At 33.1% G+C, this 23923-nt stretch overlaps 6 protein-coding genes across 9 annotated transcripts; 5 read left to right on the top strand and 1 right to left on the bottom strand.

Annotated features, from left to right (window-relative positions):
- The first annotated feature begins 3163 nt into the window (after positions 1-3163).
- On the top strand, positions 3164-5435 carry LOC120775637. The gene is made up of 6 exons (XM_040105890.1): positions 3164-3588; positions 3682-3826; positions 3895-4109; positions 4211-4927; positions 5014-5094; positions 5166-5435. The coding sequence occupies exons 1-6, from the start codon at positions 3367-3369 to the stop codon at positions 5334-5336; spliced, it is 1551 nt and encodes a 516-aa protein (XP_039961824.1). The 5' UTR covers positions 3164-3366; the 3' UTR covers positions 5337-5435.
- Positions 5436-5775: 340 nt separating this feature from the next.
- On the top strand, positions 5776-9311 carry LOC120775423. Of its 2 annotated transcripts, XM_040105604.1 has the most exons (7): positions 5776-6378; positions 6444-6588; positions 6992-7206; positions 7265-7984; positions 8041-8121; positions 8221-8386; positions 9228-9311. In XM_040105604.1, the coding sequence occupies exons 1-7, from the start codon at positions 6163-6165 to the stop codon at positions 9239-9241; spliced, it is 1557 nt and encodes a 518-aa protein (XP_039961538.1). In that variant the 5' UTR covers positions 5776-6162; the 3' UTR covers positions 9242-9311. The 2 variants fall into 2 exon arrangements, with proteins under 2 accessions (XP_039961538.1, XP_039961539.1); XM_040105605.1 differs by lacking the exon at positions 9228-9311 and having other exon boundaries at positions 8221-8491.
- LOC120775421 lies at positions 9311-11292 on the top strand. The gene is made up of 6 exons (XM_040105603.1): positions 9311-9579; positions 9643-9787; positions 9846-10060; positions 10125-10841; positions 10916-10996; positions 11069-11292. Exons 1-6 carry the CDS (start codon positions 9334-9336, stop codon positions 11237-11239), a joined length of 1575 nt encoding a protein of 524 aa, XP_039961537.1. The 5' UTR covers positions 9311-9333; the 3' UTR covers positions 11240-11292.
- A 267-nt stretch (positions 11293-11559) lies between these two features.
- Positions 11560-16750, top strand: LOC120773799. 3 transcript variants are annotated; one of them, XM_040102906.1, is made up of 7 exons: positions 11560-11843; positions 12017-12215; positions 12276-12420; positions 15109-15323; positions 15388-16104; positions 16172-16252; positions 16312-16750. In XM_040102906.1, the coding sequence occupies exons 1-7, from the start codon at positions 11731-11733 to the stop codon at positions 16480-16482; spliced, it is 1641 nt and encodes a 546-aa protein (XP_039958840.1). In that variant the 5' UTR covers positions 11560-11730; the 3' UTR covers positions 16483-16750. The 3 variants fall into 3 exon arrangements, with proteins under 3 accessions (XP_039958840.1, XP_039958841.1, XP_039958839.1); XM_040102907.1 differs by lacking the exons at positions 15109-15323; positions 15388-16104; positions 16172-16252; positions 16312-16750 and adding exons at positions 12836-13050; positions 13111-13818; positions 14084-14167; positions 14225-14572; XM_040102905.1 differs by lacking the exons at positions 15109-15323; positions 15388-16104; positions 16172-16252; positions 16312-16750 and adding exons at positions 12836-13050; positions 13111-13833; positions 14084-14167; positions 14225-14572.
- A 78-nt stretch (positions 16751-16828) lies between these two features.
- On the top strand, positions 16829-19121 carry LOC120773800. The gene is made up of 4 exons (XM_040102908.1): positions 16829-17545; positions 17605-17951; positions 18015-18189; positions 18240-19121. Exons 1-4 carry the CDS (start codon positions 17047-17049, stop codon positions 18491-18493), a joined length of 1275 nt encoding a protein of 424 aa, XP_039958842.1. The 5' UTR covers positions 16829-17046; the 3' UTR covers positions 18494-19121.
- LOC120773801 (AT-rich binding protein) lies at positions 19032-20686 on the bottom strand. The gene is made up of 2 exons (XM_040102909.1): positions 20381-20686; positions 19032-20308 (listed from the first exon to the last, which is right to left on the bottom strand). The coding sequence occupies exons 1-2, from the start codon at positions 20567-20569 to the stop codon at positions 19550-19552; spliced, it is 948 nt and encodes a 315-aa protein (XP_039958843.1). The 5' UTR covers positions 20570-20686; the 3' UTR covers positions 19032-19549.
- Positions 20687-23923: the final 3237 nt, after the last annotated feature.

The following is a 23923-nucleotide window of genomic DNA, read 5'->3' as shown; positions in this document are numbered from 1 at the left end:
ATTAAAATTAAATTTTTTAAAATAAAAAAATAAATTAAAATTTAATAAAATTTAAATTAAAATTTAATCGAATTTAATTATTATTTCTATTAAAATATTATTAATTTAAAATTATAAATATTTTTTTTTAGAAAAGGTTTCATTTCTATTAATTCTAATAAAATTTGCTTAATTAAAATCATTATTAATTTTATAAAAGATTTTTTTTCCAATATTTTAACAAATTTTGACTTAAATAAAATCATGATATTAAATAATATTTACACACAATTTTTTAATAATAATATTATTTCATTAAAGTTATTGTTAGTTAATTTTTTTAGTATTCAAAAATAAATGTAAATTTTTATTAGCTGGAAAATTATTATTTCATTAAAATTATTTTGTTAATTTTTTTTTATTATTTCATTTTTTTCCCTACAAATTTTTTAATTAAATTAAATTATTTTTTAGAAAATGTTATGTATACTAAAAAAAATTAAATTAAGTAAAATGTCACAAAATTAAAATTTGTTAAAATTAAATTATATATTTTTTAAAATTATTTTTATTTCCAATACCTCACGCATATTTTAAATAACCGCCTAAGCATGCAAGTGAAGCTCTCGCGTAAAATTCACCACACCAAAACATTAATGATCACACCGCAATTTCGTTAGTTTATTCAATTTTGCTCAGTGTAACAGCTTTTACTGCAAGCACTCACATCCTCTTTACCACGCGCATAATTGTCTGTGGTTGGTAACGCGTGCGCAACACACAGTTACCACCTTCCTTTACCGTTATACTTGCAAAGGTTTACACTAAGTACGTTAATTTTCGAAACTCTAGCTGAATTTATTATATAAATATATAGACTCTATATTATGGTAGTAAATGTTTAGTGAACTTAAGTACTACGTATTTTTAAACTCTCGAAACTTGCGCTGCGTATGAACTTATGAATGGTAATTTTTATTATATTTATTTCACTTAAATGGAAGCGTATATGCATTCTATGGATTTTCAGGTGAAATAATAAGATAACAAAAAAAAACACTAAGTAACAGTAAATTCATTTGCTTAAAAAATGAATATTTAGAAGCCGACTAGAAGCTACTACATGGATACTTTAGTTAAACAATAGTTTTAGTTTGTAAAACCAAAACTCCCTGACGAAATGCAATTATGAATTGAAAAGGATTTATTTTTTAAAGTTTAACAATTATGTGTAAGGAGTGAAAGGAGAAATGCTGGGAACTTATGTGGAAGGAAATATTATAAGCAAATGTGTATGAAGAAAATTAGAAGGAGCAGAGGAGGTAGTGTAAAGCAAGCAAATACAAAGTAATACTTAAAAATATGTATTAAATATTTTAAAGAAAATTATAGATTCAAAAAAAAGTTAAAAAGTCGCAAACTGTTAGTTTTTAAGTAGCATAGCAACTAAAACCAAAGCAAAAGGAGTATTAAAATATGCATATATAATAATGGAATTATAAAGCATATTAGTGAACAGTTTTAGCGTGTAAAAATTAACTAAACAGTTATTTCAAAAAGAACGCAAATTTATTTCTACTTTTCTGTGCGCATTTGTTAAGAAAAACTCCCGTTGTTTGAGTAGAAAAAATTGTAAGTTTAAAATTACTGAGAAAAAACTATGCTCTGCGCCTTTAAGGCGTGCACTAAATATACGTTTATTTGTAAAAAAAATTTTAAAAAAAATAAACCAAGCAGAATTTGAAAATGAAAGCTAACGAAACGTGTATGAAAAGCTGAGAGAAAATGTTGAAGAGATTTCGCGTTGCCAACATTTATTAACGTCCCTATCAATGTAAAAACTAAAGAATATATATATACATATATTTTAAACTAATTATGATTTATGAGGCAAAACATTTTAGTGCAATGCAAATGTATACTAATGTAAGAAAAAAAGTTAAAAATTTAAATAAAATATGATTATGAAATAAACTGAAAAGTACGAGTACCAAAGCAAAAAGAATTACTAACTTAAAAAATGCTGTTTTATTTATTATAAGCACTTATTAAACAAGAAAAACCGTTAACTACGGTTGCACCGAAGCTATAATACACTTACAAAAAGTTTTCAAACAAGACCTTGATGTTGAAAGAGCAGTTTGCATGACAGTTATATGCTACAGTAGGACGAACCGTACAATTTGTTGGCAGTTTATGATGTTGATCTGAAGAATAAGCTATAACAAATTTCATGAAGATATCTTGTGAAATAAAAAATGAAAAAGTTTTCTATATAAGAACTTGATTTCAAGCACTCCGTTTATATGGTAGCTATGTGCTATGGTAGTTCCTACTAAACAATTTGTTGGGAAATTGTAGCGTTGCTTTGCACAATAAGCTATGCCACATTTCGTGAAGATATCTTAACAAATAAAAAAGTTTTCACACAAGGTCTTGATTCCATTATTCCATTTGTATGACGTCTACATGATATTCGAAATGGCGCCTCCGAAAAGTGAGTAGCTTCTGAAGGATAAAAAGGGCGAGTGCCAAATTCGATATCTCAAATACTAATGAACTAGTACGCATATACAGACAGCAAGTATTTCAAACTCAAATTCAAATAAAATCTATTAAAACGAGTTTAGACAAGAAATGCACTCATAATTAGCCTTCTGATAATGAGGAGTCTAACAAGACAGGCTTTCCATTTAATATTTGTCGATGTTTAGACTTGTCTTCGATTAATTCATATAAACAACGATTTTAAATTTTATTACGAGCTTAGAAAAATCACTATTTCTGTAAAACTAAATTTTTCTTTTAGATAAATATTGTAAACCACCGAAGATGCAACTTCAGCGTTTATAAAATATTTTCAAATCAAACTGAATGCTTCAAAACGTTATACAGTAGTTGGCAACGCCGAGCAGAAACTGCATCGACTGCAATTGCAAACCTGAGCTGAGCAGTGTTCCTTCACTTGCGTATTAATTTCAAAGCACAATTTTAATAAGAGATATTACAAAGAAATTGCAATATTTACAGCTTAAACTTCTTCCAGCAATTGTATTTGATACTTTTTTTTTTACATTAATAAAAAATATACAATATATAACAAGTGCAATTACATTTTTTCACCTCAATTAAAAAATTGCAATATACTACAAGTAAACGAGCGAGCTTATTCGCAAACAACAGCTGATGAACGCAACAGGCGGCAATAACAACAAAACAAAACAATAAAGAGTTTCCCGCAACTTAAGCAGATAGAAAAAATACAAAGTTATGGCTTTTAAAGATAAATTGTGATGAAATGCCAAGAAGGGAATTAGTGGCTGCACAAGTGTGTTCCAGTATACTGTGCAATAATTCAGATTTAGCGGCATTACTAGCTAAAAAATAATGCTTCGTACGTTTAAAAACTTATTTACAACTGGCGCTAGTGCAACTGAAGAAGATGCAGAAGCAGAATTGAAGCAAGTATGGCCAAAGCGAGATTCTGTATTGATATATACAAACTTTGGTAAGGAATTGCTGCTGAAATGCGCTGATGTGCTCAAACCTGATGCAACGCAAATAAGTATCGAAAGTTTTATGGAAACATCGGCAAAATTTCCAATAAAGGTACATCTTCATACACTACTCATCAACGTGTTTGATTGCTTTTATGTGTAGATTATTATATTATTAAACATATACATATTTATTATTAAATAGTTCGGCACGGATACGTGTCGTGTAATGAGTCAGCCGGCGGAACGTTATGCAGAAATCACTAAGCAAATTGCATCTGCCTATCCCGTAATACATGAGCGTGTGCTGCATTTGTATTTGGCTTTTTTGGAGCACAAAATAAAATACGGTTTGTTAGAAACAAAATTTAACTTTTTTTATATGTGTTTGCGGTACTAAAGCATATTATATTTATAGGTACAGATATAGAGCGCGAATTGTACAATGGCATGACGCTAACAGCTTTGGTGCAGCGATTGCTGGAGAAGCGTTGTGTCTCCTTTGTAGGACCGCTGGATCATTATTTGTTGATGAGCGGCGAGACAGGTTTGGGTAAATTTTATAATGTAGGTACGCCGAAAGAGGAAGCACCATTTCTGCTGAAAGATGTGCTAAGCTATGATGAAATGAAAGTAAGATCTATAAACTTTAGTAGCACAAATATTTTTTATATAAACGTCCAAAGTTAGGCATATAGAATTACATGTATAAATTTTTGTATATACGCTTTTAGCTTTCTGCTTTCCTATCTGTATCATCATACACGGAATTCCTAAACGATGGCAATCGCAGAAACGCTGGCATAATCGAAGTGGATAAATCCAAAATAGAACGGGTTGGTGTTATAGTTGGCATTATTGGTGCACGCTTTCAAGCACGCGAAGCTATGGACTGGCAGGACATAATAGTGAGCAAAGAGCAAAATATTAAAAAACACGGTTACGGTTATACAGCTCAAGAAGCCACAAGTACAACGAATCCTGCTGTTAATTATCGCAATTTGTGGACAAGTTTCTATGAGCAACAAGATTTGCTATATGAAAATATAAGCGGTCAAAATAGGACACGTTTCTACAAAATACCAAACACTATGTATATTTTCGATAATTTGATGATGAAAAAACGCTACACTGTATCTTTCGATACACTCTTGTTGGAGGCTAATGCGCGTGGCGCTGCTGCAAGCAAACAAGTGTATTTACATGTGGTTGGCATTGGATTAGGCGCCTGGCGCGCTGTCATGCATCAGGATACAATTTTCCTTGAGACCTTTGGCGAACGTTTGCAAGAACTATTACCCTGTTTGGGACACATTAGCGTGGTACATTTTTCTTATTTTAACATGACGGCATGGGCGAATCTTGAAGATGGTGGTGTATTAGCTGCCGAGTCGCACCCAGCTGGTGGCATTAAGATATTCCTTAGCAATAGGAACCCAGCGCAAAAATTGGTAAACCGTTAAAGCGTGTTGTACTGTGCCAACATATTACTTATACATATGTATGTACATATATGTATGTATGTTTCCAATTTTAGGAAAGTGAATTTGAAAATATGCTTGTGGTGGAATCGTATGCATGGGATGGTAATGCGTTGCCTGGAAACGAATTCTGGCATGTAGGTTTACTTTATCGAAAAAAATATATTTTAATCCATAAGGTTATGCATTTTTAAATGTTTGTTTACAGGGTTCTCTAATAACTTCCAGCGACCCTGCAGCCGCCTGCAGCACACTCATCACAGAACTACACAATCCACATATCAACACAAAAATGGTGAATGGTGAAAATTTGCATGTAGCATCAGATCGTTTTGGTGTTTTACATATTTCAGATTTTGCAAGAAAAGTGCTCCTCTAAATTAATTATTAATTAGTGTAAATTTTATAACAATTTGCAATTGTTGATGTATTGCTTTTATGTGTATGATTGAAATAAAATGTATTTTTCTAATATATACTATATATATGTATATATATTTAAATATATGCTGTTTGATATACTATGTGCTGTTAAATACATTAAAGCTTCTTCTATAAAAAATATTTACAGTGAAGCAAAAATTTTAAACTGATGTTATCATTTCACGTATTGAAATAATATACATAAAAATAAATTCGTTTTAAAAAAAATATTGTTTTAATTCTGTAATTGTTTTTGTACTAAATGTGGCAAGGAATTTTTTTATTTTCGCTAATAAAAATGTCAATTAAAACAACTAAAAAAAATTATAAGTATTCATTAAAAGAAAAAAAAAACAAAGTTTTAGTTGGCAACGCTGCGGCTCGTCCAGCTGGATTATTTGTTTACATTTGAGATTGCACATAAAATTTACTTTATTTGGAAATCTGAATAAACATTGGAAGCACAATTACACAAATACATAAATTATGTGTATAGGCTGCTAAAAATATGTAAAAACCATTATTTTTTCAATTGGGCGTAGGAATTCAAATCAGTTTGCAGCGGGCTAAAATGAACTGCATAGCCATAGGTACCTACTAAACCCACATACATATATAAGTACATACATATGGAGATGTAATATAAACATAATACAACGCAAATTTCCATTTTTAAAACATATATACATACTCGGTGGGATGTGCTACAACGCAATTATTTTAGAAATGTACTATTAGAACTTTGTCCTTTTTATAAGAAAAAAAAACTCAAAAATTTAAAAATGTTCGCTTGTGGCGGTAAAAAGTGGTTTAAATCTAAAAGGTCTAAGTTTGATGATAAAGAACTTGAACAGATTTGGCCGCCATATGGTTCAGAAATTTTGCTCACCCCAGCCGGCAAGCGATTACTGCATAAATCGGCATATGTGCAAAAACCTGATATAAGTGATATTGACGTAGAGGATCTCATAGAGCAATCTTTACGCTTTCCAATCAAGGCAAGTAGTTGCATTAATAAAATACAAATGTTTAAGTTATTTATTTTTTGATAAAAAATGTATAGTTTGGCCGCGATACATGCCGGGTAATGAGTCAACCAAAGGAACGCTATCATGAAATTGCAAAACAAATTGCTTCTGCTTATCCGATAATACACGAACGTGTTGTTAGCTTATATTTGGCATTCTTGGAGCATAAATGCAAATATGGTGAGTTGGTTCAATGCAAAGTATTACATGTACATATGTATGAATAATATAAATTCAAAATTTTGAATTTTGTATTGCTATAACTAAAATATGTATAAAAAATACAAAATATGTGTATGTATATGTATATATGCATATTTATAAATATAATAGCAAAAATATTACCTGCTGTAATAACGGTAGTAATGTTGACATTTCCGAGTTGAAGTAATTTCAAACGCACGCATTTTTCACATATTTTCACATTAATTAATAGCACTTTCACATTTTCTTCACATTGATTAATTAACACTCAAGCAAATTTAACTTAAACAAATTATGACACTTCACCTACGCATAACCAACGACCAATGCAAATTTTAACCAAACGAAATTTCTACTTTTTCCAACTATAAATTTTTAGGTAATGAACTGGAACGCGCAATTTATGCAGATATGACTATAACAGGTCTAGTACAACGTTTACTTGAGAAACGTTGCGTGGCCTTCGTAGGTCCACTCGATGACTATTTGCTTTTGAAGGGCAGAAAAACGTTGGCAAATTTTTTCGATGTGGGCACCAATGATGAAAAACCACCATTGTTATTAAAAGACGTTTTAAGTTATGATGAGATAAAGGTGAGCGGGTGGAATTTTGACTATAACAGTAATTAATTTTGCCAATCTATTTCGCAAGCTTTCCGCTTTTCTTTCAGTATCTTCACACACCGAATTTTTAAATAATGGTAGACGTTTCAATTGTGGCATCATTGAAGAAGACAAATCAAAAATAGAAATTGAAGGTGTTATTATAGGTATAATCGGCGGCCGTTTCGAGGCAGAAGATGTAATGGAGTGGCAGGACATAATGATAACACCAATGCAAAATACGAAAGAACGTGGCTATGGTCACAAAGCGAAATCAGCAAAGAAGACAAAAAATCCAAAGGTCGACTACCGACAATTATGGATACGTTTTTATGAAGAACAAGATTTGCTGTATGATAAGGTAGAATATATAAATTCACCACGATTTTTCAAGGATGAAAAAACACGCTATATTTTTGACAATCTGTTGATGAAAAAACGTTATGCCATAACATTTGATACACTACTGCTGGAGGCTGATGCGCGTGGTAAAGCTACTGACAAACAAGTGTACCTACATGTGGTTGGTATTGGGTTGGGCGCCTGGCGTGCCGTACAACATCAAGACAAAATATTTTTGAAAACATTTATGGAACGCATTCGAACGCTTTTATTATGTCTAACACATATTTCTGTGGTACACTTTTCAAATTTCCGACCATCCGCTGCAAAAGACTTTATAACGGATGGTGATAAGATTGTCTCGAAAGATCACCCTGACGGCGGCATAGAAACATTGGTGCACGATCGTTATCCAGCACAGAAATTAGTAAGTAAAAATTTTGAAAATGTATAGCAACAATGTACAAATGCTTTACTTTTCAGCCGCCAGAATATGAAAAACTGTTAATAGTTGAATCGTATGCCTGGGACGGCAATGCATTGCCCGGAAATGAATTTTGGAAGGTGAGTAGAATGCTGCTCCACTCATACATACATGTATACGTAAAATGTACATACCCATACATGTACAAATATTCTATGCAAAATTTTTATTACTTTCAGGGCGCTCTCACAAGCTCTGGTGATCCTGCTGCTGCTTGCAGCACGCTAATTGCTGAACTACATAATCCTCATATTAATAGTAAAATGGTGAATGGCGAAAATTTGCATGTGGCCTCGGAACGCTACGGTGTCTTACACATATCTGAATACGCCAAACAAATTTTAGGTTAGATTAAAGTACACACTAATAAGAATTGTATTACTGTATTTTTCATTACCTTAACGTATTAAACAACATAAGCGGCATTCGCTTTATATTTATACACTGAAATTATGTTTTTACAACACTTTACTACACTTTACTTCACTTTGAATCATAAATTAAATGCTTAGCATTTTTCACAACCGACGCGACCAACTAGAATTGAAAATCACTAATGGCGGTTTTAATTTGCATATGGCGGTAATCTTTTTCCTTATTCCTTTTTCTTTATAAGTTGGTCACACAGAGATGCGTTTGGGCAACTTATTGCATGAATATACTATTATCTACTAAAAGCCCTTACTTATTGTTTATTAAGAGCTAACTTATTAATTTTAGATATTGAAATATTACTAAAAAAAATTATATTTTTGTGAGGAACCGGAAAATATATACAAAATTGTTCTAAAAAATTATTTCCGGCTAGTAGTTGGCAACGCATGCCAACACAGCTGTTTCGTATCACACCATTTTCTTTTGTTCTACATTCCAACTGGTTGACAAGCCAATTAGAATTACAGTTATTCACAGTTATATTAAATATGTATTATGTAGTTATATTACATAAACATGGGTTTAAATGCTAGAATGGTAATAGAGAATTTTATTAATTCTATAATTTTTATTTCAAAGTAATGTTTAGAAACTAATAATATTAAAGTTTTCAGACCGTAAACAAACGTACTTACATACATATGTACATGTACTGGGCTTTCTTACACACTCTTATATATGTATGTATGTACGTATACAATTTACAAATTAAGAGTGTACGTGTTTCTAAAGAAGCTGACGGCTCTTTCAGGTTTTTCATGCTAAGTTATGATGCAATTAGCTATAGTTACTAATATAAAGCAATACCAGGGGTAAACTTTTAACATTCATACCTCGACGTGTGAATACGCTAGTTTATGACAAGTCATATAATGTGGACTACTATTCAAAGACTATTTTCCCACATAATGGCTACCAACGATAGCACAGCGCTGGTGTTGAGTGAAGATTATAATGTGATATGGCCACAAAACAATTCAGCGATAGAATTAACAACGTTTGGTAGGCAATTGCTGCAAAAGTGCGCAATTGTAAATAAACCAGATGGAGGTAACATAAGTATTGAAAGCTTCATGGTGCAATCGAACAACTTTCCTTTGCAAGTATGTGTTATTTATAACAGTTTTTATGTTAATATTTACTATAATATTCTCTTTTAAACAAAGTTTGGCACCGATACTTGTCGTGTAACGAGTCAGCCCGCCCAACGTCATTCAGCAATCAGAGAGCAAATAGCATCTGCGTATCCTTTGATACATGAAAGAGTACTCCACTTGTATTTAGCATTTTTGGAGCATAAAAACAAATATGGTAAATAATTTAATATTAACATGAAAAAAACACAAAAATAATTTATTATTATTGGCAGGTAACGAAATAGAACGTGCGATTTATGCGGACATGACGCTCACTGCACTTGTACAAAGACTTTTGATTAAGCGTTGTGCTGCATTTTATGGTTGTATAGATAAATACCTGCTCATCACAGGCGAAAAAGGTTATGGTGGTTTCTGTGAAGTTGGCACTGACGAAGAAAAAGCACCGCTGCAATTAAAAAATGTTTTGAGTTACGATGAAATTAAGGTAAAACAAAACACTAACGAATTGTAGTAGTATGTATATATTGTTACTGTTAAATTTTCGACAGCTCTCCGCTTTCCTCTCTATCTCTTCACAAACCGAATTCATAAATGATGGCAGCCGTTATAATGAAGGCGCAGTTGAGGTTGACAAATCGAAAATTGAGACCGATGGTATAGTGATCGGCATGATTGGTGGACGCTTTCAAGTTAGGGAGGTAATGGAGTGGCAAGATATAATGATAACTGCCACACAGAATACAAAGGAGAATGGCTATGGTTTCACAACACAGGAGGCAGCAGTAGCTAATAAACGCAATGTAGATTATCGTCGTATTTGGACAGATTTTTATGAAGAAGCGGATTTAATATACGAGAAAGTAAACGCACAGCACTCGAAACGTTTTTTCAAAAGACCACATGTTAATTACATTTTTGATAATTTAATGATGAAGAAGCGCTATGCCATCGCCTTCGATACGCTATTATTAGAAGCAGAATCACGCGGTGCTTACCTTAACAAACAAATATATATACATGTGGTGGGCATAGGTTTGGGTTCGTGGCGTGCGGTGCCGCAGCAAGAGAAAATATTCTTAGAGACTTTTGGCGAACGTTTGCAGCAGCTATTACCACAATTGGCACACATTTCTGTTGTGCATTTCTCCTATTTCGTTTTGTCCGCCTGGGCAAATCTGCAGGATGGCGGCCTAATGTTGTCGGAAACACACCCAGAAGGCGGTATTAAAATATTTATGAGCAATCGGAATCCCTCAGAAAAGCTGGTAAGTCTTTCTTAATTCATATATTCATTGGGTTTATGCATATGTATGTATATTGCTACATTGTTGTGAAATAGCCACCGGAGTATAAAAATATGTTGGTGTTGGAGTCATACGCTTGGGCGGGCAATGCATTACCGGGAAACGATTTTTGGCTGGTTAGTTAAAATGCTTTAATACTTAAGCAATTTATTTATAATTACATTGTTTATGCACATTATTTATTTCAGGGAGCCTTAGCTTCGTCTGGGGATCCTGCTGCTGCTTGCAGTTCACTCATTTCTGAACTGCATAATCCGCACATAAACACAGAAATGGTAAACGGCAACAATTTACATGTTGTATCCCCTCGTTTTGGCATTCTACATATTGCAGATTATGCAAAGAAAATTTTACAATAATACAATATTTGTTAAAATGTATTTTTAATATAAGTGTGAATGTAAATTTTGTAATTCCATAATGTCACATAAAAAATACATATAATTTTCTTGTTCACTTAACATATGAAGAGCTTTGTTGCTGTCTTATAAAATGTACAGTTTTTTCTAGTTCGCCAAAAGCGTTAAGAATTTTGTTGTTTTTTTAGTAATTATTTATTTGATAGAAATGTTTTTCCGTTTAAAATAGCTAGTAGCCGGAAATTATAAAATATTCTTATGCTGTTCGAGCAATAGTTGGCAACGCAGCAGATCAGCTGTTAGTTGCTTTACCCCAATTGGATTTCATCAGTCACTACGAGTTCGCGTTTACAATTTGCAATTAAACAGGTAGAAACTGCGTTTCTGACCCACTTTCCGTTTCCCTCCGCAAGCTTAACAAAGAACAAAACAAAGTAGTAAAGTAGTGAATCTGCAGTGTAAAAGAAAAACAAAAACGAAAGTGATAATGTATGGGTCAATCCCATTGTGAAATCATAAATTCTCTGAAGTTCATTGCTACGGCGTGTAATAAATGCCGACGCATGAGTGGACACCGCTCAGTTGGCTTCCTATCGTTTGCTTAGTAAGTTGTAAGAGATTTATAGCATAAACAAACCACACATTGACGCATAAAGTTATATTGTTGTTAAATAATATAATACACAACCAAGCATTAAACGTCATTTACGCAACACAACAAGTCAACATAAATTTACAAACAAAAATTCGAACATATATAAATTTTCACGACCACAGCACAACATTTGGAATTAAAGCGAATATGTCAACTTTCGGTGCAGAGTTTGAGGAGGTTTGGCCAAAGCCGGGTGCAGCTATAAAATTAACAGAGTTTGGTACAAATTTATTACAAAAGTGTTTGAAGGTCGAAAAGCCGGATGTGAGCCGTATAGACATTAAAAGCTTCATCAAGAAGTCGTCTAACTTTCCCGTAGAGGTGCGTATGGATTTGCAACATAAAAGTAGCCACAATTATTAAAAATTATTATACACACAGTTCGGCACCAATACCTGTCGTGTAATAAGCCAACCTAAAGAGCGTTATCCGGAAATCGAGAAGCAAATCGCTTCTGCTTATCCAATAATACATGAACGAGTTTTGGGCTTGTACCTAGCATTCTTGGAACACAAATGCAAATATGGTATGTTAATGATAGATTTTACAGTCGTTAAACATTTCGCAATTCAATGTAAAAATTAAACACATTTACGAAGTGATCAAACGCTGCAGATTAATCGAAGTTTAAGTGCTTGTAGATAAAAAAAAGTGTTATCTACAATTTTTTATTTGTATTTATTGCATACATTACAAATATGCCGGTACTTTACTGCAACATATACATAAAACCTGTTTAGCATTTCGCAACAGCATGTAAAATATATAAATACAATTATGTAGTGATCAAACGCTGCAGATTGGGTGCTTAATGATACTGTTATCTTTGATTAAAAATAAAAAAAAAATAGTCTTTGTAATAATCTTTCTTAAAAAAAATATATTTACATATAATGCTATAATTATTTGTGTAAATACATAAGAAATACCCAAAATTGCAGGCAATAAACGCGAACTTGAGCTCTACCAAAATTTGACGCTCACCGATTTTGTGCAACGCCTGCTGGCGAAGCGCTGCGTTAGCTTCTTCGGTAAAAACGATAAATATCTTTTATTATCACGCCATCGTGGCTGCAGTGGCTTCTTGGATATTGGCACGGATGGCGAGAAACCACCGTTGCTGCTAGAAGACGTGCTTTGCTACGATGAGATCAAGGTAAGTGCTGCATTTTCTTACTGAGCATACTTCTAACGTAATTATGACACTTCCGAACAGCTCTCCGCATTTCTTTCCGTATCTTCACACACAGAGTTCCTCAACGACGGCAATCGGCAGAATTGTGGCGTCATCGAACGCAATAAATCGCGCATTGAAACGGACGGTGTCATAATTGGTCTAATTGGCGCGCGACTTGTGCGGCGCGATGTTATGGAATACCAGGATATTATAATTACCAGCAAACAAAATACCAAAGAAAATGGTTACGGTTTGCCCATCGATGCGGAGACAAATTCACGTCCGGCTGATTACAGGCGTGTATGGAAGCAGTTTTATGATGAGCGTGATTATCTGTATGAGCAGGTGACGCTTGATGGCAAACGTTTTGGTAATGCGCGTGCACAAAAGGACATATTCGATAATGTGCTAATGAAGAAACGTTACACGATCTCCTTTGATACGTTGCTGCTGGAGAGCGAGGCACGTGCGGCGGCTGCTGGCAAGCAAGCTTATATACATGTGGTTGGCATTGGTTTGGGTGTATGGCGCGCGGCCGAGCAACAAGAGAAAGTATTTTTGGAAACCTTTGCGCAACGTTTAAAGCTATTGTTGCCCAAATTGTCGCATATCGGTGTGGTGCACTTCTCTTGGTTCAAACTGAGCGAATGGGGCGATCTGAAGCACGGTGGCATTTATAAGTCGCCCACACATCCTGATGGCGGTATACGAACATTTTTGTCAAAACGCAATCCAGCAGATAAGCTGGTGAGCATAAATATGGTAATTTATTTTTTGTTTAACTTTTGTTGGGAACTGAGGTGGTAGACATTTGCATGGGAGCATTTGGACTGTAAGTAAATGTAGTTCCTTCTAACCCCCTAATTTTACTAATGCATGGTTGATTGCTAACATACTATGACATATAACACTACTTTCTAACCTCACTACTTTTCGCATAGAAATGCATGAGTTGGTTGCTATTATATTTGAATATGTATGTATGTATATATTTACACTACCTCTTTTATAGAAATCCCCTGAGCTGGAGAATATGCTGCTGATCGTCTCATATGCCTGGGACGGCAATGCTTTGCCAGGCAACGAGTTTTGGATGGTGAATAGTGTCTATTTTATTATTTGAACTTATTTGCTAATATTATTTTTCTTTTAGAAAATGCTGAAGTCCACCGGCGATTCTTCTACAGCCTGCAGCACGCTCGTAACCGAGCTGCATAATCCGCATATCAATACGGAGCTGGTGAATGGCGCAAATTTGCATATTGCCTCTGAGAAATATGGTGTATTACATATAGCAGATTATGTTAAAAACATATTAGAATGAGTGCGCGTGTCGTTGGAAAGTTTAACGCCGCAGTTATTGTTGCTATATATAGTTTTCTGACAGTTTTTATTAAAACTTTATTGTGCAATATTTGGTAAAAAAAGTATTATTTATTAATATTGGAACTATTTTTGAGATATTTGCGAATAAAGAGTTTTTTAAACTGCCGCAGCAAAACATAATGAATTTTCATTTAAGAACTTGAGCGATCGAGTCTTATAATATAACTTATCCATCCAAACAAAATTAGATCTGCGAAATAACCAGAAAAACTGTTAGCTTTGGCTGCACTGAAGCTATAAAACACTTTACAGTTTCAAGTTTTCCTTACAAAAACTTGTTTTTGACCGTTCAGTTTGTATGGCAGCTATATGCTATAGTGGTCCGATATCGGCGGTACCGACAAATGAGCAGCTTCCTGGGGAGAAAATGATGTGCGCAAAACTACAGATCAATATTTCAAGTAGTAAAGGACTTTTTCGCGTATATACTGACAGAGAGGCCATATCTAGCCTACTAAATGAAATGAAGGCGCGACTCGTACTATTTTATAGTCGTCTTCAACAGGGACGGAACGTAGCCAGCACGAGTTCGTATTTTTGATCGTTCGTGCGCATAGCGTTATATTTTTTATATTGCCACAACAACAACAACCACATTAGCTTTACACAAATTTCTTGCTACTTCTAAATTATATACCGTTATCTTTTTAGGTAATGACATCGAACGCACCTTTTACAATGGCATGGCACTCACCGCTTTGGTACAACGTTTACTGGAAAAGCGATGTGTGGTTTTTATGGGCGCAGAGGATAGTTATTTGCTCTTAAATGGACAAGAAGGTTTCGGCGGCTTCCATGATGTTGGCACAAGCGCTGAGAGTGGTAACCTGCGGCTGAAACATGTGCTCAGCTATGATGAGATAAAAGTGCGTAAGCCAGTTCAAATATATGCATAAATTAGCATTGAATAATTTTTTTTCCACACCGCAGCTTTCCGCTTTCCTCTCCGTATCCTCGCACACAGAGTTCCTCAACGATGGTAATCGTTTCAATTGCGGCGTTATTGAAGAGGATAAGTCGAAAATTGAGCCCTCTGGTGTTATTGTTGGCATGATTGGTGGACGCTTTGAGGTGCCAGATGTCATGGAGTGGCAGGATATAGTCATTACACCCACGCAAAATACGAAAGCACACGGTTATGGCCACAATACAAGTGAGTTGGAGCAGACAGACAAACGCATTGTTGGCTATCGTCAGCTTTGGACCAGTTTCTATGAGGCGCAAGATAAACTTTTTGAGCAGGTGTGCGCATTAGACGCGCCACGCTATTACAAAGTGCCGAATACCGAGTTCATATTCGACAATGTGCTGATGAAGCGGCGTTATGCCATCTCTTTTGATACGCTGCTACTGGAGGCAAATGTGCGCGGTTCGCTGGCTGAGAAGCAGGTGTATCTACATGTTGTCGGCTTTGGCTTGGGTGTTTGGCGTGTAGTGCAGCATCAATATAAGATATTTTTGGCAACTTTTAGCGAACGCCTGCTGACGTTAGCGCCGCGCTTAACGCACATCGACGTAGTGCACTTTTCGCATTTCAAAGAAAACGCTTGTGGTTTGCTTTGCGATGGTGCCATACTGACAGCGGAGACGCATCCTAAGGGCGGCATTAAAATATTGATAAACAATCGCAATCCCGCACAGAAATTGGTAAAATATTTTTGGATTAGTCATTATCGTCATTGTAGTATATTATTTATTTGAAATTGAATTGCAGCCAGCGGAATACGAAAATGCCTTAATTGTGGAGTCCTATGCGTGGGATGGCAACGCTTTGCCAGGCAATGAATTTTGGTTGGTGCGTATGAAGTCAGATTTGCTATTAATTTTAGTTTCTAATTAAGTTATTTTCTGTAGGGCTCGCTAAGCGGTTCAGGTGACCCCGCCGCTGCTTGCAGCACACTGATCGCTGAGCTACACAATCCGCATATAAATTCAAAATTGGTGAATGGTAAAAATTTACACGTGGCCTCTGAACGTTATGGTGTTTTGCATATATCGGACTATGCAAAAAATATTTTGGAATAAAACAGGTGGAAGAAAGTCAACCTCGAATTTGGGAAAACTGTGTATTTGCTCATGCGTAGTTATTTACCATAAAAATGTATTTTAGTAAAAACATCTACATTAATTTGCACTCGAATTTTAAGTATTTGTAATAACTTTTAAGTAATTTTAATAATTCAAGTGAAAAGAAGGAACTGAAATTAACGGTAAAATGAAATGCCGAAATTTTAAAACCGGGTTAGCAAATATTTAAATTGTGCCACAGAATAAAATTTGTTTATAAAATTTACATAAGCTCTAAAACATTTTACTTCAAAAGCTTTAAAACTGTTACCATTTTATTTTGGGAACTCTTATCACAAATACAACCCTGTAAATGCAATTCAGTGCATATTTATATGCGACTTTTGTTTATCACATACAAGTTCTTTGTGCCAATAGCGGCTTTTTGCCAATTTTACATTAAACTTTTACTATTAATAAAACAATTGCAATAATAATTTGAAAGTTGAAAAATTGTGTCTGTACGCACAGTAGTTGCAGCCTACAAGTTCAAGAATTAACGTCTCAAGTTACCCGAAAAATATGAACATCACGCGTATTCTTGGACAAAATAATAAAATTTATCAAAAATTTGGCGATTATTGTATTACAGAGGCAGAACCTAATCAGTGCTGTATCATTTGCTGCTTCTGTCAGCAAGAACATCGCAATGAAAACGATTTCTGGACGCACATACAAGAGATGCATGACTATGCACCAGCACAACTTTGTGTGATGCATGAAAAGTCGCAAACAACCAATTTCATTAGTGAGCATAGTGAGAGTCTTTGCACTACGCCAATTTGTCTGGATGGTACGGCTGATGCGAAAAAATGTAAAACAAATTCGGCTCAAGTAGTAACTAATGAGGCACCAATGTATGTCGAAGCTGAGTACCTAGAAAAAGTTTCGTTAAATGATCCAAATGCACTTATGGAGCTAACGGATATAACAAATACATTTTTAGACTTCAAAGGTAAGCCGACCGAAACGCAACCCGTTGCAGAAAGTAGTGTACAACATAAAGCCAACAAGCAGCAAAGTAAGTTAGCACAGCACTGTTATATTACATTTTAAACTTAAGCAAGCTTTACATTTCAGTTGACACCAAGCAACCGGAGAAAGATCTTCAGTCCCAACACATAAATGGAAAGCTTGAAACCAACATAGATATCGATAAGCTTACACCCAAGCAACTGCTAGAGAATGGCACACTATTGAAAAGCGTATTTCAACAAATGCAACGGGCTAACAATGAATTCAAATACAAGCTCAATAAGCTAACGCAAGCAGTGCAACTCATTGAGACTGAATTGAAGAAAGAACCTGGTAATCGTATGCTAAAGCGATATATGAAAATAATACCAGATCAGCCGTTTAACAGCCGCGACGAAGTGCTCATTTTGGATGATGAGCTGCACCATAGCAAAGAGATGCGGGACGCACTTGTAAGTTCTAATGTAAACAAGTAGTATACTAAAATTTACAGAATTTTGTATATAAACTTTTAGCACGAAGAAACACTTGCTATAGCTGCGGAGAATGCTGATGTATTCTGTCGTGTGCTTTGGCGTTTCATTATGACAGACGAAGTATCGAATCAGTTCTGTTGGCGCGGTGTAGTAAACGCTGAAAAAATTATTAAATATCCAATTAAGGATATGACTATGCTAGACGTATTTCAAGGTACAGAAAAGTTTGATTTTTTATAAATCTTTGTAACATTGTGTTTGCAGGAGTGTTTCGCGAAAAGTTCCCTGAACAAACGCTCAATATCTTCAAAGACCGTACTATGACATATTTCAATAAAGCACATGAGCGTTTGAAGCGAAAACAGTTAAATAAAACGGACGTCGAAAATAATGGCTGTGATTTTCTCTGCGTAAAGGAAACGTCAAATTGGCAAAATGGCGATTATAAACGGGCGCGTAGCGACCAAGAGAATACCGATAGTGTCGATTCAGTATTTGAAGAAGTTTTTAGTGGGTGAAACTTAATATTTCATGTTGAAATATACAGTAAGCTGCATATATATTTTAGTGTTAAGAATATTATCCTTGACGAAAAATCTAAATCCGTCGCAATAAATCATTCCGAACTTAAAGTTATGTATAAACTGCAAGATGAGCGAAAGACTTGAAGGTAATTTTTTTTTTAATTTTTATGTCTTAAAACAAATTTATGAACACATATGTAAAGTAGTTCGCTGGCCGATATTGAGGGTAGAAAGTGATGTGAAATAGCGGTATATAATACTATAAACTACATTCCGGGTAAAGACAACTTATGAAATGTAAGCTTGTTTCAATAATAATTAAAGTTATTTATAAGACAAAACTATACATACATATGCATATATTTTTAGAAAAGAGAAATTGCTAAGTAAACAGTTTTATTGAAGAGTGATATAAAAACTGTATTTGAATATGCAACTGTGGTCGTAACAAAACTGTATTAGGTCAGATAAAAATAAGTGTGCTCAGTATCTGACTCTATTTATTCCATAATCTATAAATAAAAACAAGAAATTTTATTTTTGTACTTAATCGGGGCAAAAAGAATTTATTATCCACTAAAATCTTAAAAACATATTAATTGTACCATCGCGTTTGATCTTTGAACAACCAAACATTCACATTTTACAATACTTCATGCATATGCACTTAATAATGTAAAATGTTATTTACATATACAGTATAGAAAAAGTATATATATATTTTTGTAAATATGTATTTCAAAAGAAATGTCTTAACACTAAAGAGAAAAAAAAACATTTTTTCTTAAGACTAAACTTGAACTTGCACGAATTTCTGGGAAAAATATAATATATTTTTCAACTTCACTTCTTTATTTCTTTTAAAAGTGAAATATTTTGTATTTTTAAAAGGCTATTTTTCCTTATAAACTACACTAGTTTTTGTTATTGGTACTAAAAAGTAATATTGCAACTACATTTGCAAATGACGCAAAAAAGTATAGAAATAATAAAAACAGTGTACTAATTAAAAAAAAAATCAATTTATAATTAGTTTTGTTGCGTTGCATTTTAAAAACGCTGCGGCACTAGCCCTTTTGAACCTTTCAGAAAATGTTTTTTCTTACGATGCGTCGACAGATTGCACGATTGTTTGAACGAGGCGCCGCAAAGCTCACACGCGAAACGTCGCTCTTTACTGTGCACAGCCCGGTGCAACTCTAAACGTGACTGATATTTGAACTTTAGGCCGCAGGTTTCATAATCGCATACATACCAGCGTTCACCATCTTCTGACGACATCGCACTACTGGCGCTCGCCGTAGTGCTATTCGATTCTTTTGGCATTTCTTGGGACATCAAGGCCGCAGCTGCCGCTGCGTTTGACATACCCATTGTGTGTGTTAGGGTCGGTGCACTATGTATAATTGTGGTGCCATATGAACTTGCTGCTGGTGTCACTTGTGGCAGTTGATATAAGGCTGGCGTAGCTGTGCTTACCTCAACGTTTTGATGTGCGACACCAGTTACGGCGCCAGCAGCAACATTACCAACGGAGTGTACGGTCTGCGGTACGGGCGGTGGTGGTGCCAATGCTAATGCATGTCTTATACTAGGCGGTTCGACTTTTATGTCGATTTCTACGGCATTCGGTTCGATGGCGCGCATTTCTGTATAGTCCTTTGGCTCTTGTTTTTCTTGTGAATTATCGCCACCATGCTCAAGTGCACCACTGGCACGTAGTTCTTCTTCATTCACTTTACGATATAATGGCAAAGGCATAATGTGTGTTGTGGTCGCCTCAGGCTCCATATAATTTCGTGCTTGTTCCTGTTACAAATTGTACACAAAACAATTGAGTCTAAGCATGTTTACATATGCAATAATTTGTGCACAACTCACCTGTTTAAATCCCAAACCATGCATGAAGTTGTGCTCATCTTGTATATGTTTCCAGAATTGATCTTGTGTCTGTAGCTCCTCTTGGCACACTTGACAAACAATCCAGAAGCTCGCATCACCCGACAAGCAAAACTCACCCAATTTCGTATATATCTTATTATTTTTACTTAATATACGTGGAAAACCCATTTTACTAAAACCACCACCAAAATTTCACTAATTTTATTTAAAAATATACACAAATTAAGGAAAAATATAAATTTTGTAATTCGTTGCCACAAATATTTTTGTTTATTTCCATTGACGTTTGCAAACAGCTGATTGGACCAGTGCAGGGTCGCAAGAAATGCAAAGCGCTAAGATTACTAAACACAGCCGAAGCCTAAAAATACATAATAACACAAATATTTTATAAAATAAATAGCTAAAATGCTGACGGTTAAAATATAATTATTAAATGAAAATAATATAATTAAATGCGAGATGAGTTTATATTAAAGATGATATAACGTTAAGGCAATCGCCATAAAAATTGTAGTTACAAAATATGGCAACCTTTAAATATTTTTTAAAATTTTAGCACATGTTGGCAATATGGTGCTGTAGCATTTCCGCCTTTTTGATATTTCGTTTGCTGATCGTAAAGCGTATTTCAAACAGAATAGTAGTTAAATTAATAGTGATAAAATTAATAAATAATGAAATAAAAGTTTAGCTTCGTATCAATAACTTCCACACAGTGTAATGTGCTGCGTTGTGACATTACCGACGCGAAAATAACGAATAAATTCGGGCAATGGTTCTCACTATACATGAAAGTACTAGCGGTATTTTTAGTGCAGTTACGATAATAGTTGCAATGTGCTTGTAATAAATGAAATGACATTTCAATAATGTAATTAAAAAAATAATTCATAATTTTAATTTTTAATAATTGAATAAATAACATATATTAAGTTGCAATAATTTAAATTTAAAAAAGCTATTAGATGGTTGTGAAAAAGAATGGAGATTTTACAGCTAGCAATCGGCTCCTAAATAGTTGCACCGCCACAAAATCTATCATTTCAGCAGCTTTTTTGTTGACACAACTCACATTCCGTAAGTAAGAATAAAATTTCCATTACATTTATCATCTATGTATTACATTTTTATTAAGTGGGCTGTTTACATTTGCATAAAATTACTTTATAATAAGTTTTCCCTCAAATTAATGCATAAGTATTGTTATTTTTTATTTTTGTCGGATGAATTAGCAATATCTTTGTTAAATTGATTCCTTTTATTTTGTATACGCAAAAATGTTAATAAAAATATAGGAATGCTGATATTTTATGCTAATAGGTAAAAAAGCGTATATCTTGATTTGAAAAATGGCATGTTTTAAAGAAATAAGATGCGTAAATGTATAAAAATATGAAATTGAAACTTATTCGCTTGAACAAAACTATTAAATTAGAGGAACTTGAGTAAGTAGCGTAAATAGAAGAGTGGAGGCGGTTTCATTAGAAAAGCCTGCAAGCAATCTTAAGAGGATACAGAGAGAGACCTTAGTAGACGTTAGACGTTGATAAAAGGTAGAGGCGTAGAGTACTAAAATTTTTTGTTTTATAAAAAGTTAATGAATATTTTAGTCTTTTAAAAGTCACAGCAGAGCAGCAAATAGTGAAATGATTCTAAAGAAACTTTACACAGCACAAAGACAGCAGAGAGAGCAAAGAAAAGTTGTATTTTTTTCTAGATTTTGTTTATCGCATTTTCATTTTATTATTTCTCATTTATAATTTATAAACATTTACATAAAATGTATATTTAATTATACTACGAAGTTTTTCATTATTTAATATATTTGTTTTTGTTTTTTACTTCTTCTCTTGTATTAATAATACGCGAAAAGAATCTTAGGTAGAAAGCTAAATGTGTCTGTATGTGTATGTGAATTCATCATTTAATTTTATTTATAATAATTTATAAATTTTATACTACAATTTAAGTACAGTAAATAGGGAAGTATACAATAAAAAAAATAATATAAATATGTGAAAAGGCGGATCGTGTGGAAGTACATACGTGCAAAAAGTACTAATATTTAATGGGGGGCGTTAGATTTTATTTTCCTACTAACCATACATTTACATACATGGATTATAATTTGAAGAAAATATTGAATTCTTAATGGAATTCGCAGAAAATTTCAGCGTTGCTATGCAGCAATACAATTAAAATATTTCTTGTAGCAAATTTTTGAAGACATTTTTTTGTTTTTAACCACTTAACATACATATGCACAGCATTTGTTGTGATTGTTAAAATTTATGAATACATGAAATTTAAAAGTTACATATTTTTAACAGAAAAGAGTTGCAGAACACAACTACATACATACATATGTATGTATGTACATGTATACATATGGAACATAATATCAATTTGACGTAGCGAATTTGAAAGTTTTGTGCTTCAGCAGAACACAATTATACAATTTTATTACACATGCATACATTTTAATAGAAATAAATATGTATATGTACTTTCTTATTTTAACATACAGCAACAATGTTAGAAAAATGACACGCGTTTTTGTATTGTTTTCATTTAATATTGCATGAGTGTATTATTTTACTTTTCTCTTAGTGGAAACTTGTTATATTTTTAAAGCGAAGTGAGAGATTATTTCAAATAATATATTTGGTAAAAATAAATAAATAAAAAACCATGAAATTTTAAGAAAAAAATAATAAAAAAAAATAAATTAAAAAAAATAATAAAACAAAAATAAAAAATTAAAAAGAAATAAAAAAATAAATTTAAAAAACAAATTTTAAAATAAAAAATAATTTTTTAAAATAAACAAATTAAACAAAATAAAAATGTTAACACAAAATGAAAACTTATTTTATAGAATTTCAAAAACAAGTTTAAAAACAACTAAAATCAAATTTAAACTAAATTGATTTTAGAAATAAACATTAAACATCATAAAAACATCAACAATAAAAAAATTCTTAAATGAATTAGATAAAAAATAAGAATTAACTGCTTTATTGTGGGGGAACCAAATTATTTTAAAATTTATAAGAAATTGATGCTTTTTAAATTTTTGGGGTCTGTTAAATAAGACAAATTTTTGGTGAACTGATAATAAATTTATATATCAGTAATTTTGCTATTCTTCAAACATATGTATTTCGTAATTGCAAAAATTTCAAATTTATTTGTCGTTCCTTAGTCATCATTATTAAGTGCTGCTATGAATCGGAGTAAAAATCAGATATAGTGAAATTATACATCATTATATACAATCATACACACATGTGTACTTATACTCCATACAGCTCATGAAAATATTATTTGACGAATTTTAATGTATCAATTTTATTCATGAGAATTTTTATGAATCTGAATCTGTTTACTTATATGATTTTTTTCAAAAGTTATGAATTATAAAAATTAATTATTTGAAATTACTTAAATAATTGGAAATTAATAAAAATCATTTAATAAATAACAATACAAAATATCAAATAAATTGTAATACAAAAA

Source organism: Bactrocera tryoni, chromosome 4, assembly GCF_016617805.1.
Source record: "Bactrocera tryoni isolate S06 chromosome 4, CSIRO_BtryS06_freeze2, whole genome shotgun sequence".
In the NCBI taxonomy this organism is placed as follows: Eukaryota; Metazoa; Arthropoda; class Insecta; order Diptera; family Tephritidae; genus Bactrocera; species Bactrocera tryoni.
The sequence above is the reverse complement of the archived record's forward strand: the minus strand, read 5'-3'. Positions and strand labels throughout refer to the sequence as shown.